Source organism: Aedes aegypti, chromosome 2, assembly GCF_002204515.2.
Source record: "Aedes aegypti strain LVP_AGWG chromosome 2, AaegL5.0 Primary Assembly, whole genome shotgun sequence".
Lineage (NCBI taxonomy): Eukaryota > Metazoa > Arthropoda > Insecta > Diptera > Culicidae > Aedes > Aedes aegypti.
The window spans coordinates 51,844,491-51,860,163 of NC_035108.1; the positions used below are offsets into that span (position 1 = coordinate 51,844,491).

Consider the following 15,673-nt stretch of genomic DNA (forward strand, 5'->3'; position numbering starts at 1 on the left):
AGATCTCATGCAAAGAATTTCTGCTTAGAGAAAATCTAATGTATATTTAAGTAATTTTTCTTCGTACAAACTGATATATAGGTCACGCTCACTTTCTTTACCGTGAAAGTGTAAGTTTATAACATATCTAATGCATAAAAACTTAATAACTTGCAAATTGTTGAAATGCCTAATCGTCTCATCTCTCTTTCATTTTCCCGTGCTCTTTCCAGGCAAATGAACAAAATTCATGCATGTTCAGTATTTCATGCTATAATTATAACATGCCTGACACTATTTTCCGAACCACAACAAACCGTAAATGCACACCTGTTCCGTAAGCGCGGTGCCGAGAGTCAATCAGCGTGTGTTTACTACGGGATGATGATACCAGCCTCATAGAGCCCCCTCGAAGGCACCCCAGCGCCAACTACCTACCTTCTTGTCACCACCCATTTTCACGCCACATTCAAACATCCATCAATAGGAGATTTCGTTTTCACACATCACTCTCATTCAATGAGCGAGAGGCTTGCCTGATGTATACAAAGCGGCATGCGACGACGATTTCATAACATGGTGGCACGCCCTCATATAAATGTTGGACAAAATCTAGAAAGTATCCCAGAACAGTTGAAAACAATAATTTACTAATTTTATTTGATGTTCGAAGTAACCTTCATAAAAATGAACGATAACTTCAATTTTTTTCCGTGACTCTGTCATACATATTCTAGAATTTTCTGAGATGAACTAGCCCAGGGCTAAAAACCTCGTTAATAAAGAAAAAAAAAATATTATATTCTATCAAGTATTCTCCCATTGATCTATTTGGAGGAATTTTCTCAGAGATGTTAAATGAAAACAAATTTTATTTATTTTTTCATGTGTTTTTTTGGAATATTTCTTAGGATTCTTTCAGTGTTAACACCAAAAACTACTCTAAGAGTTCAGAATTAGAGTTAAGTGGGCATAAGTTCGAGTGTGGCAAGAGTTTCTTTTTAAGTTTTCTAGCTCAATTCAAAACAAAACTTATAAATGTCATGGTGAATCAAATGCTAATCATGTAAGAGACTTTCTCTCCAAATATCCTAAAAATTGGCCATAGTGGGGCAAAAGTTCGAATCAGCGGGGCAGGAGTTCGACCCATGTATAAATTCACTGAAAAATTTGCAAATTTCCTGAAATCACCATACCATCACGAAATTTAGCAAAATTTGCCTGATCGTGCGAAAAATGTCACCAAAATTGTACATTTCCGCTTAGTTTTACGAAAAACTGCTTTTTTTTGGGTATATTATAATCAACCTTGTTTGATTATACCACAAAGGTCGAACTTTTACCCAACCTCACTCTACTCCTACTTCACCATAATTCTAACAGAGGTTCAGATTAGAATTTCTCTACGGATATATTTAGAAACGTATAACGATTATTTTCTCAGGAGCTCTTATGGCATTCCTTTAAGAATAATTTAAATGATCTATCCAGGGTTTTATCCAGGATTCTATATTTGGGAAATCTCTATGTGAATTTTCGAAGAACATTTTAAGAAATCTTTGAAATAAATCCAGTTAGAATTTCAAGATAAAACTTTTGGATAAATCTCTGATAGAACGTAAGAGGAATGTCTGGAGAAATTCCGTAATAAGAATATTTGAGATTTTGTCCGGCCATGCGCCACTGTGCACCGCCGAGCTTCCACCCAACCTAACCGACCCCGTTAGGAACCGAAGTCAAAAGGAAGCACAGTAAAATGCATTTCAACCTGTCAATAATGGGGGCTTTTGCTTTTTCCCCCGATCCATCCCATGACTGAGAGTCGTGCAAGCCAAGCGGTGTGTCATAAATTAGCGCTTCATTAGTGTCATCGCTGTCGAGCAGCGGTATCTTTTGTGTAATTGAACTAGCGGTAGGTAAGCTATGAGAAACGTTGATTGGGCATGGGAAGTGGAAACAGAGATGAGTGAAGAAGCACTATGCCGGGAGCATGCAAATGGCAGGTGAATAATGACAGTTTTGTTTGCACAGTTTCCTACTAATCTACTCTGTTGGAAAGATGATTTGTCATTTCTGGAGATATGCAGAGATAGAAGGTTTTTGACCTTTTATTCGGGACTCATCAATATTGATGGGGGCAAATAGTCGTAGCGGTAAACGCTGAGCTATTCAGCAAGACCACGCTGAGGGTCGTGGGTTCGAATCCCACCGGTAGAGGAACTTTTTTGTTGGGAATTTTCTCGACTTTCCTGGGCATTGGGTATCATCGTACCTGTCACACGATACACTGAAATCTTCGTTTACGTAAATTCCGTTAACGTAATCCAATTCCAGTTGGTACGTAACGTCAGAAAAATTATTAAGACGTATTGAAATTTTTAAATTGTGATATTATGGTATAAAGAATCATTAAATTTCCATTTGATCATATTTTAATTGCAAAATGTAAAATTGCACAAAAAATCGATCAGAAGATGATTGGATGATCACATTTTCTGCAATTAAACAATTTCTCATTTCGATTTCACCTATCCAGTTCTACTTCACTTTCATCGCTTTCCGATCTGTACTTCATATGATTGCCTTTCATCGACGTGCTTCGTCTTCGGATCCCACTAAGTTGCTACCATCCAGAAAGAAAATGTTGTTCCCCCTTTTAGTCGCTAGGAATTGCAAACTTTCACCCACAACGTGCGTATAAACCGGTGTATTCGTCGCGTCTTCTATCCATCCATGTAAACAACACACCGTTATATTAATTCTTCGGGCATGAATGTTTTCAATTTCACTGTACTTGATTCTTCCTCTGGCCTTCCCGGTTTGGTGCGGTACGATCACGATCCGGCGATCAACAACGTTTACCGACACTGGTGATTCACTGGTCGCGTGACATCAATCGGTGGACGCTGCCTGTCGAGCAGCAACTTCAACCGGAATTCTGTCTGCTGGTGGTGATGAAAGTCAGCTGTGTGGGTGGTCATGATACCTTTATAGGAGATTGTGGAGAGGAATGCTCTTGGGTAAGATGTCACCAAATGGAACTGCTATATCTCGAGATTTGTCAAGTATTTTGTTAAAGTAATTGTTTGATAATTACTTTAGCAAAAATGATCTAAAAGATATGAAAGCTTTAAAAGAGGTAAACATTATGTTACACTGTAACTTCAATTTACGAGCTATATCGGGGGTTCGTAAATTCAATCAGTACGTAAAACGAGAGAGCTAAGTTCATAAAACGAGGATTTGGCTTTTGAAGTCTATTTGTAAGAAGCTTGTTTTTATTATTTCGAGAAATTATGCTCTTTTAGTATCCTCCAGAGTTGGGAATGGTAATAGTAGTAGGCTTGAGTTTTTGCGAAAATCACGTGGTTTTTCTAATACAGTAGTTCAAAATTGTGAATCTCATCATGTAGCCTATGTTGGGTACTTAAATTTTCTAAATCAGTAGTGTCATTGAATGCTGTAAATGCGGGAAATGCAGCGGGAAATAGAACATTTTTCTACAGTAGTTTTAGGTTGCCCTTAGCAACGCGTGTTTTCATTGGCTCCGCTGACTGTGATTGGCTACGCTTGCCTACTGTAGTGTGAATTTCAGAACTTTTCTCAGCTCTGGTATCTTCTACATGATATTGATTTATTTGATTCTTAATCAGGCTAGAATGTGTGCAATAGAGTGATGCAAATTTTGAAATTTTTGCTCCCCTATGCTTAAACGGTTTATATTATGATAAATAGCACCCTGCCAAAGTTTGAAATGATTCGGAACAAATTTGACGGTGCACAGGCCATTTGAAGTTTATATGGAGATAACTATGGAAAACTCCATCCTTTTGTGTTCATCCCTCTATCTCTTCGTCATAATGTTTTATGGAAAAGTGAACACAATCTTCTCATGTGAAATCTTTTCAGCTACAACTTTGCCGTAGACCACATTTTGATTGGACGTCAGGATAAATTCCTATTCATAATCATAAACTGGGTATGCATGCAAAATGCTGATGCCCGGCAGGCAACAGTGGTGCTCCTGGTGGGTAGAATAGATCAAAGTAATCCAGGCTACTATGTTCTACAACAAAAAAGCAGTATTGCTCTGAAAGTAATTGAATGATCATCTCAGCATGGTTTAAATTTTGTTATAAATAATAACAAATTATCCTTACGTCCCATCAAAATGTGGTCTTCGGCAAAGTTGTAGCTGGGAAGATTTCATATGAGAAGAATGTGTTCACTTTTCCATAGATTTTTATGACGAGCAGTTAGAGGACTGAACTCAAAAGGTTTACCTTTTTCATAGTAATTTCCATGTAAGCTTCAAATGGCGTGTGCACAACCAAATTTCTTCCAAATCACTTCAAATTTGGGAGAATGATGTTCATCATAATTGACATCGTTTAAGCATAGGGGAGCAAAAACTTCAAAACTTACATCAGTCCATTGTACACACTTAATTCAGAATGCCGAATCTCGGCTTATTTTAACCGAGATTTGCACAGCCGAGTTGTCGGCAAACAAGATTCATGATAACTTAGGAAATAAAAGCCGTTGCTAAGTAACTAGGCAATTTGTTAGGTTAAAATTGAGAAACCATGATTCGCACAGCCGAGCCATCTTTTTTTTTCAAAATGGTGTCGTACATCGATTTTCGTCATCCTCTCGTCATGTCAGTTTCGAAAATACTCATATTGCATGGGTTTTAACGAGATCCGGTATTTATATCAAGGTAATACATTCTAAGTAGTCAGTGGATCCGAGGAGTGGTAAACAGCGGGGATCTGGAAAATGACAGCTGGCGAGTCGGTCAGCTGGCGTATTTCGATTGCTATCGTTTCCATGGGATTGTTTATCGTTGATCGTGTAGCGTCTTGAGTGAGTAGAATATTTCAAACAGGAAATTTCGTAATATTGGCACAAATTTAATATTAGTTTTACTGTATTCAGGATACCGCTTTGATTCAAGGTAACAATGAAAGAGTGCTTTCAGTTTAAAATGAGCACTGGAGGAGGACAGCCTGAAATGCTCCTTAGGATGGTTTCGTCAGAGTTAGCATTATTCTCCACCGGAAGCGACCAGCTGTAATGGCCAGGCGAATCGTTTAGATGTTGAATAGTGGATGTTACCCGAAGGCTTTATAATTCGATATGTATTCAAGTGAAACATTACAATTAAGATTAGCATAGCATAGCATAGCATAGCATAGACTGACTGTACATGTCAATGGTTGCTACTCCGTGATTGATCGGAACTGGTAAGAATTGCACTACGATCCAAATGAATAAGGGATGGGAGTTTCCGCTTACTCTCGAAGTGCAATTTTAGCAGATTTAATATTATTGATCATTAACGGCGCCGGCCAAGTCCTTACAGTCAGTTGGGATGGGGAAGGAATGTTAGGGTGTAATGATTGTTGCTTCTAGAGACCGAGAATACCTTTGCATCTCCACAATCACCACGGGAAGGGTGTTTATTAGTGAGGGAGGAAACGATCTGGGAGTCACCTCTGGTCGGTGATGCGATCCATGGACAAGGGGGAAATATAAGACTTATATTTAAAGCTAGTTTTGTATTTTTGTCTCGAGAAGTTTTTGGTAGAAGCTTTAAAAAATACGTCAACATCTAATGTCGAACAATTCAAAAGTCGTTTTTATTAATGACGAAAACTGAAAATTACCGGTATATATTTTAAATTATATGAAACAGGAATAATGCCGACACTTGTAGTGACGAACCATACATAGTTTGTTTGAAAATTACATATGAGTATTACTGTGCATTTTGTCTCGATATGGTAGAAGTTTTAGAAAATACGTCAACATTCACAATGTCGAACAATTCAAAAGATAATTTTTAATAATGTCAAAAAGAGAAAAATATATGTATATTGAAATTGTATAAGAAAAAAGCATAATGCCGACACTTATAGTGACGAACCATACAAAGTTTGTTTTAATATTACATAAAAGTTACGCTTTCAAGAAAAAATGTGTTATCATAAGCATGAAACGAACTCACCAGTTGGTAATCCATTCTCGACTGAATACAAAACTGACACTGACAGCAAAACTTCTTGGCGTCCCGAAAACAAACCGTCTTGCTTGGGCCTTCCCAAATACCTACCCAGCAAGACGCTCCAAAACAGGAAAAAAAAAATCTCCAGCGACGAAAATACGCGCGAAACTTTGAGCAAAATCTATCGGACGACGCAAAACCGAACTGTCCTGCTTGGGCTTCACGAAGCACTACCCAGCAAGACGCTCCATAAAGTGAAACATTACAATTCAGATTGTTCAAAAACTATCAGATCGATTCCCATTTTAATCTGACTTTTTTTGTTTGTAATATCCAGATTTAAGAATCATGTTTGACGTTCACTTAGTCGACAAAAACGCCACAGGGGTTATAGTTTTAACACTGGGGTTGTTACTGTCTGACATTTCAAAAGGGACACGGAAACCAAAATACACCCAAAATTTGAGTTTTAATCAAGAGGTTTGACAAAAATTCAAGAACGGTAAAAAATGACCTAAACCAACGAAAAACATTTGAAAATTGAATGAACATGTGTTTCTAGCCTAAACTTAAACGTTCGGTACTTAAATTAGAACAGGGCTTTAGGACCCTATTAGCAGTATTTAAATACGACGCATATGATACCAAATACGAGCTCAGTAGTCAAAACGAATTAAAAGTGTCAAAAAAACTCTACTATAGTGAATCAAAATAACATAGAAAACATTTTGTTAGCCTTTCTTTGAATGTTCCCAGTTAACAAAAATTCGTATACGATAGCGTTTAAGAGTACAAAAATGGAGGCGATATACGTACATTTTGCATGCAGCCTAGGGGCTTGTACTCCACATTTGTACTCTTGTATCATATTATATACGATGGTGTGTTTACTGGGTTATGAACATTGGCGTAGCTAGGATTTTTTTTCTGGAGGGGGCCTAAGGGGGGCCCAGCAAATACTTGTTTTACACAAGTAAAGTTGGTCGCAATAATCACGAGTTACAAATTTCTTAGTTTTAACAAATTTGTATTGATTTTATTTATTTGTTGTTTTGTCTCATTTCGCGGCATATCAGTAATATTTGTAAATTTCAATTTACGTAACCAAATATTTCATTCTTTTCGTAATCCAGTCAAAAATTCTTCAAAAGTTCTAGTAAAAAAACCTCACAAGAAATTTCCTTTGTGATTCTTTCACAAACTTTTCAGGTATTCAACCATGTGTTTTGAAGAGAGAATTCATACGAGAATATCTTCATGAATCATTTTCGTACTTTTCAGTGTTTTCTCCAAAAACACCTTTACCAGTTCTCACTGAGTTCGCCCTGGGATTCACGAAAAATCAGACTTTCTGATCTCACCAGAAAATTTCTCGAAGAATCTCTATCGACTTGCTCAAAAAATCTCTTAAAGAATTCTGCCAAAGAATGCATTAGAAATTCTTTCAATAATTTCTCCTGTGAGATCCTCTACGTACGTATTATATATAAATCCCAATTGTTAATTCAAAGTATTCTCTTGTGTTCATTAATAATTTGCTTAGGATTTTCAGAAATTACTTTTCTCCAAAAAGTTTTAGGAGTCTCACCGAAAATGTATTCAAGATCACTAAGCAAGGATTCATTCCACAAATTCTTCGGAAAGTTTGCCTGCAGTTTTTTCCAACATTGCTTTTGAAGTTCTTCCTAAAGCTTCTCTGCAGGATTGTTTAAAAAAAATCGCAGAAAAAAATATATAGACTTCCTGCAAAACAAATATTGACTCTTCCAGCTGAAACCGTAAGGATTCCTCATAATATTCCACAAGAATTTCATGAGCCTTTAAAAATAATTCAATTGGGAAAATGTTACTCATGATTTCTCAGAAAAGTTTTCATAGATATTTATTTTTAGATTTATCTAAAATCATGGAGCAACATATCGCCTTCCTTCATATCGCTCTCGAAAATGTATTTTATTGTTCAGAAATGTCTAACTAATAAATGTTAAAATAAATTTAACGCAGAATATTTCAACTTTTCATTCAAAGACTCGAATACTCGAAGAGTTTTTGAGTAATTTGTTCAGGAATTTCTTATTGTTTCTCTAATATTTTTGCGAAAAAAATACCAGACATTATATTCTTTAGGCCACACTAACGATTCTATTGGTAATTTTTTTAAAGAAATTTTCACCAGATTTTGCAATTTATTCTTGAACTTCTCAAAAAATTTCTTCAGAAGTTTCATCAAGTATTTTTTAAGGTTTTAGAAATAACTCCATTTTTTCCGTATTACAATGGTAATCTTAGGATTCTTCCACAAATTACTTTTAAAAATGTATCCACTCTTTTTTTTTTGTTTCAGGAAAATCTCAATATTTTTTGGAAATTGCTTTACAAATTCCTCTACTAATCACTCTATATTAGATTTCTAAAAAAAAAACACATACAAACACCTTCTTTGGTATTGTTTTTTTGCAGCTCAAATATAATGCGGAAAAAAAATACTAAATTCCTGTTGTAAAATTTAAGAATTGAACCGTAGAATATCTGAAACTGGTTAACATTATACCTCGCAGAAAAGCATAAATGATTCTCGTAGGATTTATTACAAAAAAGTTTGTTTGCTTTTTTCTTCGTCTTTTATAATCGAAAATGATTGGTGTTGAAACGGATGGAATTTCAACTGAAACTATTTGTAACTAAAATCTTAGATAATATTTTGTATGCACTCTGAAGGTTTGTACCATGGTGAACATACTGATGTAGAATTCATTTTTCCTACCTTAGAAAATTTCAAACTTTTTTGAAGGGTCCTTTATCGATTATTTTGTAGTTCTGAAGAAGTTTGACACGAAAATATTGCCCGTATTTTTAAAAAACATTATCAAAGATACTTGTTTTTAATTATGAATCATGGTTTACGGCTAACCAGCCGAGTGGAAGTTTAACAACTACCGAAAAGCTAAACATTACATATAATTTCCAATTGCAAATTATATGTAATGTTTAGCTTTTCGGTAATTATCAAAGATGTTTTGAATTGAAATTTGTAACGTAAGATTTTAATGAATTTAAATCTTACGAGAAACTTTTGCATTACTTTGAAAATTTGATGAGGAATTCCTGATGGACTTTCAGGAATCAAGAACCATACGTATAAGAATTCTGCAATTAAAACTCCTATAATTTATAATCTTTTCTCTATAGGTAAATTACAGGATAGTTAAAACCTCTCTAATGAATTTATAAATAAAACAAATTTCTCAAGATGGTCCATCAGAATCTTTTTTAGAAATTATCCTTGAAATTTATCTTTCATTGACGTTTGGTTTTATATAATTCTGTGAGAAAGCCTTTAGAAATTCCGCCCTCTTACTGCACAAACATTCAAACCACGAATATGGATTCTGCCAATAATTGGATTACTTTACCGCTATGCTGATTTCTGAAGCAATAGTTTTCCTGGGGGTTTTCAACATATTTGCTCTGAAGATTCGAAAGCAAGACACATTTCAAAAACAATTTTCTTTTCAATTCTTGAATAAACCGGTGATTTGAAGCAAAATTTCTAGGAAAAAATAGAAGAATTTTTGACGTAATTCGTGAAGTATTTTGTTAATATTTCTCAATGACTTTTGATGAACTTCGCGGAAAAATTTGTAATATAATTTTTGGGAAAATTATCTAAAGAAATTCACAGAAGAATTTCCAATAGAACATCCAGCAAAATATCTCAGTATTAGATTCGACAAAATCAATAATTTTTTGAAAAAAAAATGCAAGGGAAAACTGATCTTTTAATTAATCTTTTAACATTTGTAGGTAAATCCAGGAACATTTTCCGGAATCAATTTGCTAATAAAAATAGACATAGAAGGGATGGATGTCCACCATGAGTATGAAAGTATGAACAAGTCCCACAATATTTTTTGAATAATTTACAAGATTTTTAAAAGTTCTGAAGTCACAATTCATTCTACTAAAATTCTGAAAAGAATATCGAAAAGTTTTGCTACAAATCTATAGGAAGTTAATCAAATAATTTACGACATAAATTTATTCATGCAAAAATACTTTAAAAAAATGAATCAAAATCAAAGAGAGAATTTATTGCTGGAATAAAACACTTAAGAGGATTTTTCTAAATTTTTTTCAAACCAGGTTAAATTTCTAACATTCATGCTGAAATTCCTTGAATGTCAATCCTTATATTTCAACAAAATTCTCGCTATGTATTGTCTGAAAAAATAGTAATTAGTAATTTTATCTATATCTTGTTTTATTTCTTTTGGACATTATGCGAGGGAAAGTTAATGTATGGATTTCTTTAGTTAATTCTCATAAGGGAAATCATCATCACCGGACACCTCGAGCATGTTTTTCTCCAAAAACATGAGAAATCAAAATGCAGTGAATATGCTGCTTTATGCCAGCAAGCTAGTTCTAACATTAACTAATCGATCGATGGCCGGACGATTAAGCTTTGATTGTCACCGAAGTCAGAACCGCCACGCTGATGCTTTGTAAGACAATCGAAGTTTTCCCACTATAGTAAAATATAAAATAACGTAACTAGTTAAGAGATTTTTGTGAATAACAACATGAGTCTTGTACATTGATTCAGAAAACTTTGCGCTATGTTATTTTTTTTTCATTTTTATTTTTATTATTATCAAAAATTCTGGGGGGCCTGGATGACTCTGGAGAGGGCCTGCCCCCCCTGCCCCCCCCCCCTGTTCCTACGCCAATGGTTATGACATATTTAGATCTTAAAGGTAAAATCCAATACATCTTCTGTCTCAAAATCGTTCAAGGTATTATACAAAAAACCATATCTATTTGTAAACTGGTTTTCATTTTCTTTTAGGTATCCCACTAAACAGCTCGAAGATTTACTAGTATCTGTTTGGCAAACACATGAACTACATAGGGGAACCTGGTCCAACACAGTGAACACATTTTCATAGATATTTTTTAATTTTGAACTTTTTTTTAAGTTTCGATGATGACGATGATTACGATGACGGATCCTTTAACGTTAACATAAGATTTGTAGAGCAAATTTTTAGCATGCATCACTGATTTTGAATTTTACCTCGAATTATAGTATACGTGTAAAGGGTATTATTATTTGCGATAAAATATTTGTTCATTGTACACTATACAGTTCAAGTTATATCTGAACTTGTGTGAAAATTGAATTCCAATTGATCTCTAAGTAACTTCGATCTACCGTTGTGATTTATATTACGGACACTTAAGGCCACAGTGGAGCATAACTCATTGAAAAGCATATACACTATACAGTACTGACCCGATTTTGTCTACCCCCGATCTTTTTGACCCGATTTTTTCAGCCTATTTTAAACACATCAAAAACTTGTCTTCGTCATGTTGCACCACGCTTACATTAATACTGATGATGATTTCCAATGTCATGCACGCCTGGGTGTAGCCAGAGGGGGTAATGGCAATGCCTCCTTCCCTATGTACAATTGATCAATTTTACTACTGGAAATAATCTTATGTTTGAATTCTTCAAAGATTGTCTCCAGCACTCACATTCAAACAATAGTTACGTCATGATAGATTATAAAACTTAAAGAGAATGATAGACTATAGAACATATACACCAACAAACAATCAAGCTTTTTAAGAACATCTCGTCAGAAATTGTTTGAAGGTTTTATCAACAGCCCGCAATGGAGATATGCACAGCCGAGTAGACTACAAACGAATTTCATAAGATCTCAAGTATCAGTAAATCGTGTTTCCTTACTTAGCAACCTGACAATTATTGGTTAAATTGAAAAACTGAAAAACACAGCCGAGTTCACAAAAAAGAAACTAGGTAGTTTATTCATAAATTCCTCCAAGAACACAAATCTAGAGAACCAGGCAACCGTTTATGTTGAAAATTTAATTCACTGGTCACTTGCTGATGGTGACCAATCGATCAAATGTTCAGCGCGAAATGTTGTTAGTTTCTCTAAATCTGTGCTCTTGAATATTTGAGGCTTGGCTTCGATGCATCTTCACCTTAATACAACTCCAAAATTTATTCTATTGAATCCTAATGAATCTTTTTTTTTTTCAAAAAAAATTAATTATTGCATTTTATAAACTGTTCCAGAAATATATTAAAGAGATTTTTCAAAGCATTACTTTAGGTTTAAATTTCTTCATGCGTTCCCTCTTAAACTCGTCCAGGAAGTACACCTGGAATTCCTATTCAGAAATTTTAATTTTTAAGTAATGAATTCCATTATCTTAACTTCTTATTACATTCTTTCGGGGTTTTCTTCAGTAATATCAGTAAAATCTTTCAATAATTTCAATTTTCCTCTCGAAACTGTGTTACAGATTCCTTCTAAAATTTCTCTTATTTCACATCTGATTTTTTTTGCAAAATTGCTAAGATAATTGAAGGATTCTTACAGGAAATACATCTCACGATATTTTTTTCACTATGATTTTTCTCAAGCATTTATTCATCCCATAGGCATAGGAATAATTTCTGACAATTTTTTCACGACTTTATGGAATGTAATTTATTAATACCTCTAATACCACTACCTCCTGCTTTACATACTGTAAGCATTTTTTTTTACAACAATTTAAGGTCCAATTCTTGATGAAACGCCTGTTAAACTTCTAAAATAATTCTATTCAAATCATCAAAACACTTCTGGATGAATTTCAAAATATGTTCCTAGTAAAAAAAATATAGAAATCTCCAGTTGAAATATTATATTCCAAGGAATTCCAAGAATAGCTTCTAAGCAATTACTGATACTCTTTGGAATGAATTTATGGGAAAAAAAAACCTTAAGGAATTTTTATCTGATATGTTTTAGGAACGCAAATGCAGGTCATGCAGAACTAGGATTCAGATTGATTCTGGTTGTCCTACTGGTCAGGGAAAAAAAAAATCCGAAAAAAAGGGATCACTACAAATCGAATCATCAGAACTTTTCCAGTAAGTAATGGACGTTAAATGGACCCGTAACTCAAGCAAGACGCGTTCAGGACCTTTCTTTGCATACTGTGAAAAAGTAGGGTGTATATCCTGGATAGTTTTATGGTTCATGCAAAAAGGGTGAAAAAGTGTATAAGATCGTTTTGCCGTGAAATTTGAGAATGAAATTGTGAGGGCCGCTCTTCTCCCCCTGATAAACAAAAAACCTGGCTACGCCCATGTCCCTTGCCCTCTTTAGATTGTTAACATGGTTAATAAGCAAATATTAACACGTCAAAATTTGAAAAACAGAAACAAAAAATGTGTCCCGATTTTGTCAGGTTCCCCATTTTGTCAGCTATTCATCGAGGGACTGACAAAATCGGGTCCCTACTGTAAAACAAACCATTCTGTATGGAAAATCTACGTTATCAAGACCTATAAATACTCAACTTCCGAGAGTTGAGTAAAGATTTTTATTCCACAACATGAATAATTTTTAGTAAAGAGAAATATGTGTAGACTTTTCGTGATTCTTATTCCGGACGATTTCTTATCATTGTCGTAAATTCCGCAAACTTGAATTGGGATTCCAAACAGCTCATAAATATGACAAATACAAAAGTCAAATCATCAATTGAAATTACCAAACCACTTTAGAGATACTTAAGGCAGTTGGGTATTATAAATTCAAAGATATCTGTGGATAATGCTGATAAAAACATGCCTTGAAAATAAGAACTTTGGAACGGCATAAATTGAAACATTATTTTCTTGGGAGAGTCCGAAATTTGAAGCTGTGCGTAATATGAATCAGAACGGTAGTGTTCGAACATTGATCAATTTGTATGAGAAATCGTAGAATTAGTTAATTTATTTCATCCAATGGAATTTCATTTCATCCAATACATGAAGTCAAATCGTAACGTTGGTCTTTGGTGTTGATTTAACTTGCATGACAATGCACAAATAAATCAGAATCGCCTCTCATTGTTTTCAAGTACCCGTTCTTTCATTCAATTTAACGGACAAGTTAACGGTTGTTGGAGAAGATAAATAAAAAAGGCCCAGGAAACGATGTTTTCTTAAGTCATCCACAGAACAGATCCTCATCGCATTTCTTAGTTAGAATCAGATCATTAAGTCATTGCTCCAAAGCGACCCATCGTAATTGCCAACAAGCACATGTCAACAGCATGTCAGCAGTTTGAGCTAATGAGTACTTACCACTTTGAAGGTAAGCACACAAACCGAGTGGGCTAAATGCTCTGCAAACTATTACATATCTTACGTTGTGAAGAGACATTAGATCGGGTATATGTACAAATTTTGGATGCAACAAGCCAAATTATTTATGAAACTAAGATTTTAATCACGCTTTTGAAGCGACATTAAAACATTAAAATGTTTATTTTTCGAAGTGTATTCATTTGAAAGTTAGCCGTTATATTCTAGTGATACAAAAAAAACTTTTTTTGTCACTAGATCACTATTGTCATTTTTTAAACTATAACCATAATAGGTAATTCTACCCAAATATGATTCCGAAAAAAGCCAACGTCCCTTCTGTACGCCTTTCGTCTTCCATCTAATCTATCCAAACATTCAAGACGGGTTCCCATAAATTAGACGAATTACCGTTGCCGCCTATTAGATGGTGTTCATTTGGCCTTACGAAGTACCTACAACTGCCTTCAGGAAGCTACTTACGTGCCAAACAGGTGTGCTTTCGAAACTGCAGAAAGCCTTCCTCGCAGTGACAGCGACCCTCGAGGCAACTACTGTTAGCCACACGCATAGAACACTGCTCCGATAGGATGCACTCGCTCTCGAGCAGTTGGGCTGAGGTGGTTGCAGACCATAGGAACGAGAGAGAAAAAAAGAAAAGTAATGATGCTGTCAATTAAAACTGTTTACGCCCGATAAGTGATCTGACTGGGGCTTCTATTATAAGGTCTTTCCAGTGGACATCCCCGATTTAACTTACACGGCAAACACTTGGTATCGTTGAGTCGCACGTTAAACGGAGAGCACTCGCAGAAGCCCTCCAAGGAGCAGTAGCTCCCGCGGATGCTGTCCGAGCAGTCCATATCGTGCTGACAGGGGGAACCCAGCTGCACGCTGGAACTGGCATGGATACCCGCTATCATCACCTGCAAAAATGGGAAAATAAAGAAAAATGTTTTAATAAGATGCTCTGCGGCAATCTATTAAGGTTGATATATTTCTTGAACTTGTACAATATTAGTAGAACTGAATTTTGAACAAAGTTGGAAAGCAAAAATCCAAGTCTAACTTTCTAATGAAAATTGAATTTGCATTAAAATATTAACATTGTGAAAAACAATATAGGGTTGGATTAATTACAGAGAAACATAAACACGAAATTTTTACCTTTATGAAAAAATAGAGCCATAACTAAGGTAACATTTCATCGACAGGCATAGGCGTAGTTAAGGCGATATGATTTCTGGTATCCTCAAGTGGTCTTCTACGAAATTGCAAAAAATGATGTACGCAACTCGTTGCAGAACTCGATTTTTACAGCACTCGTCGTAATTATTCAACTCGGCAAGCCTCGTTGGACGAATCTACGACTCGAGCTGTAAAAATCATCGTTCTGAAACTTGTTGCGTAATAGTAGTTTACGGAACTAGTTGCAGAATGATGATTTTTACAGCCCGAGGCTTGCCGAGTAGGATAATTGCGACGAGTGCTGTAAAAATTGAGTTCTGTAACGAGTTACG

The 15,673-nt window shown here is 35.1% G+C and overlaps 1 protein-coding gene across 1 annotated transcript in view; it reads right to left on the reverse strand.

Moving 5' to 3' along the window:
• Positions 1-15,072, reverse strand: part of LOC5566295 — a 74,721-nt gene extending 59,649 nt beyond the window's left edge. The window contains exons 1-2 of the mRNA XM_021840834.1: positions 14,914-15,072; positions 14,637-14,768 (exon numbers count right to left, since the gene is read on the reverse strand). Of these exons, the coding sequence (XP_021696526.1) occupies positions 14,637-14,768; positions 14,914-15,016 (235 nt within the window). The 5' untranslated portion in view covers positions 15,017-15,072. The remainder of the gene's footprint in view (positions 1-14,636; positions 14,769-14,913) is intronic.
• Between the last annotated feature and the right edge of the window lie 601 nt (positions 15,073-15,673).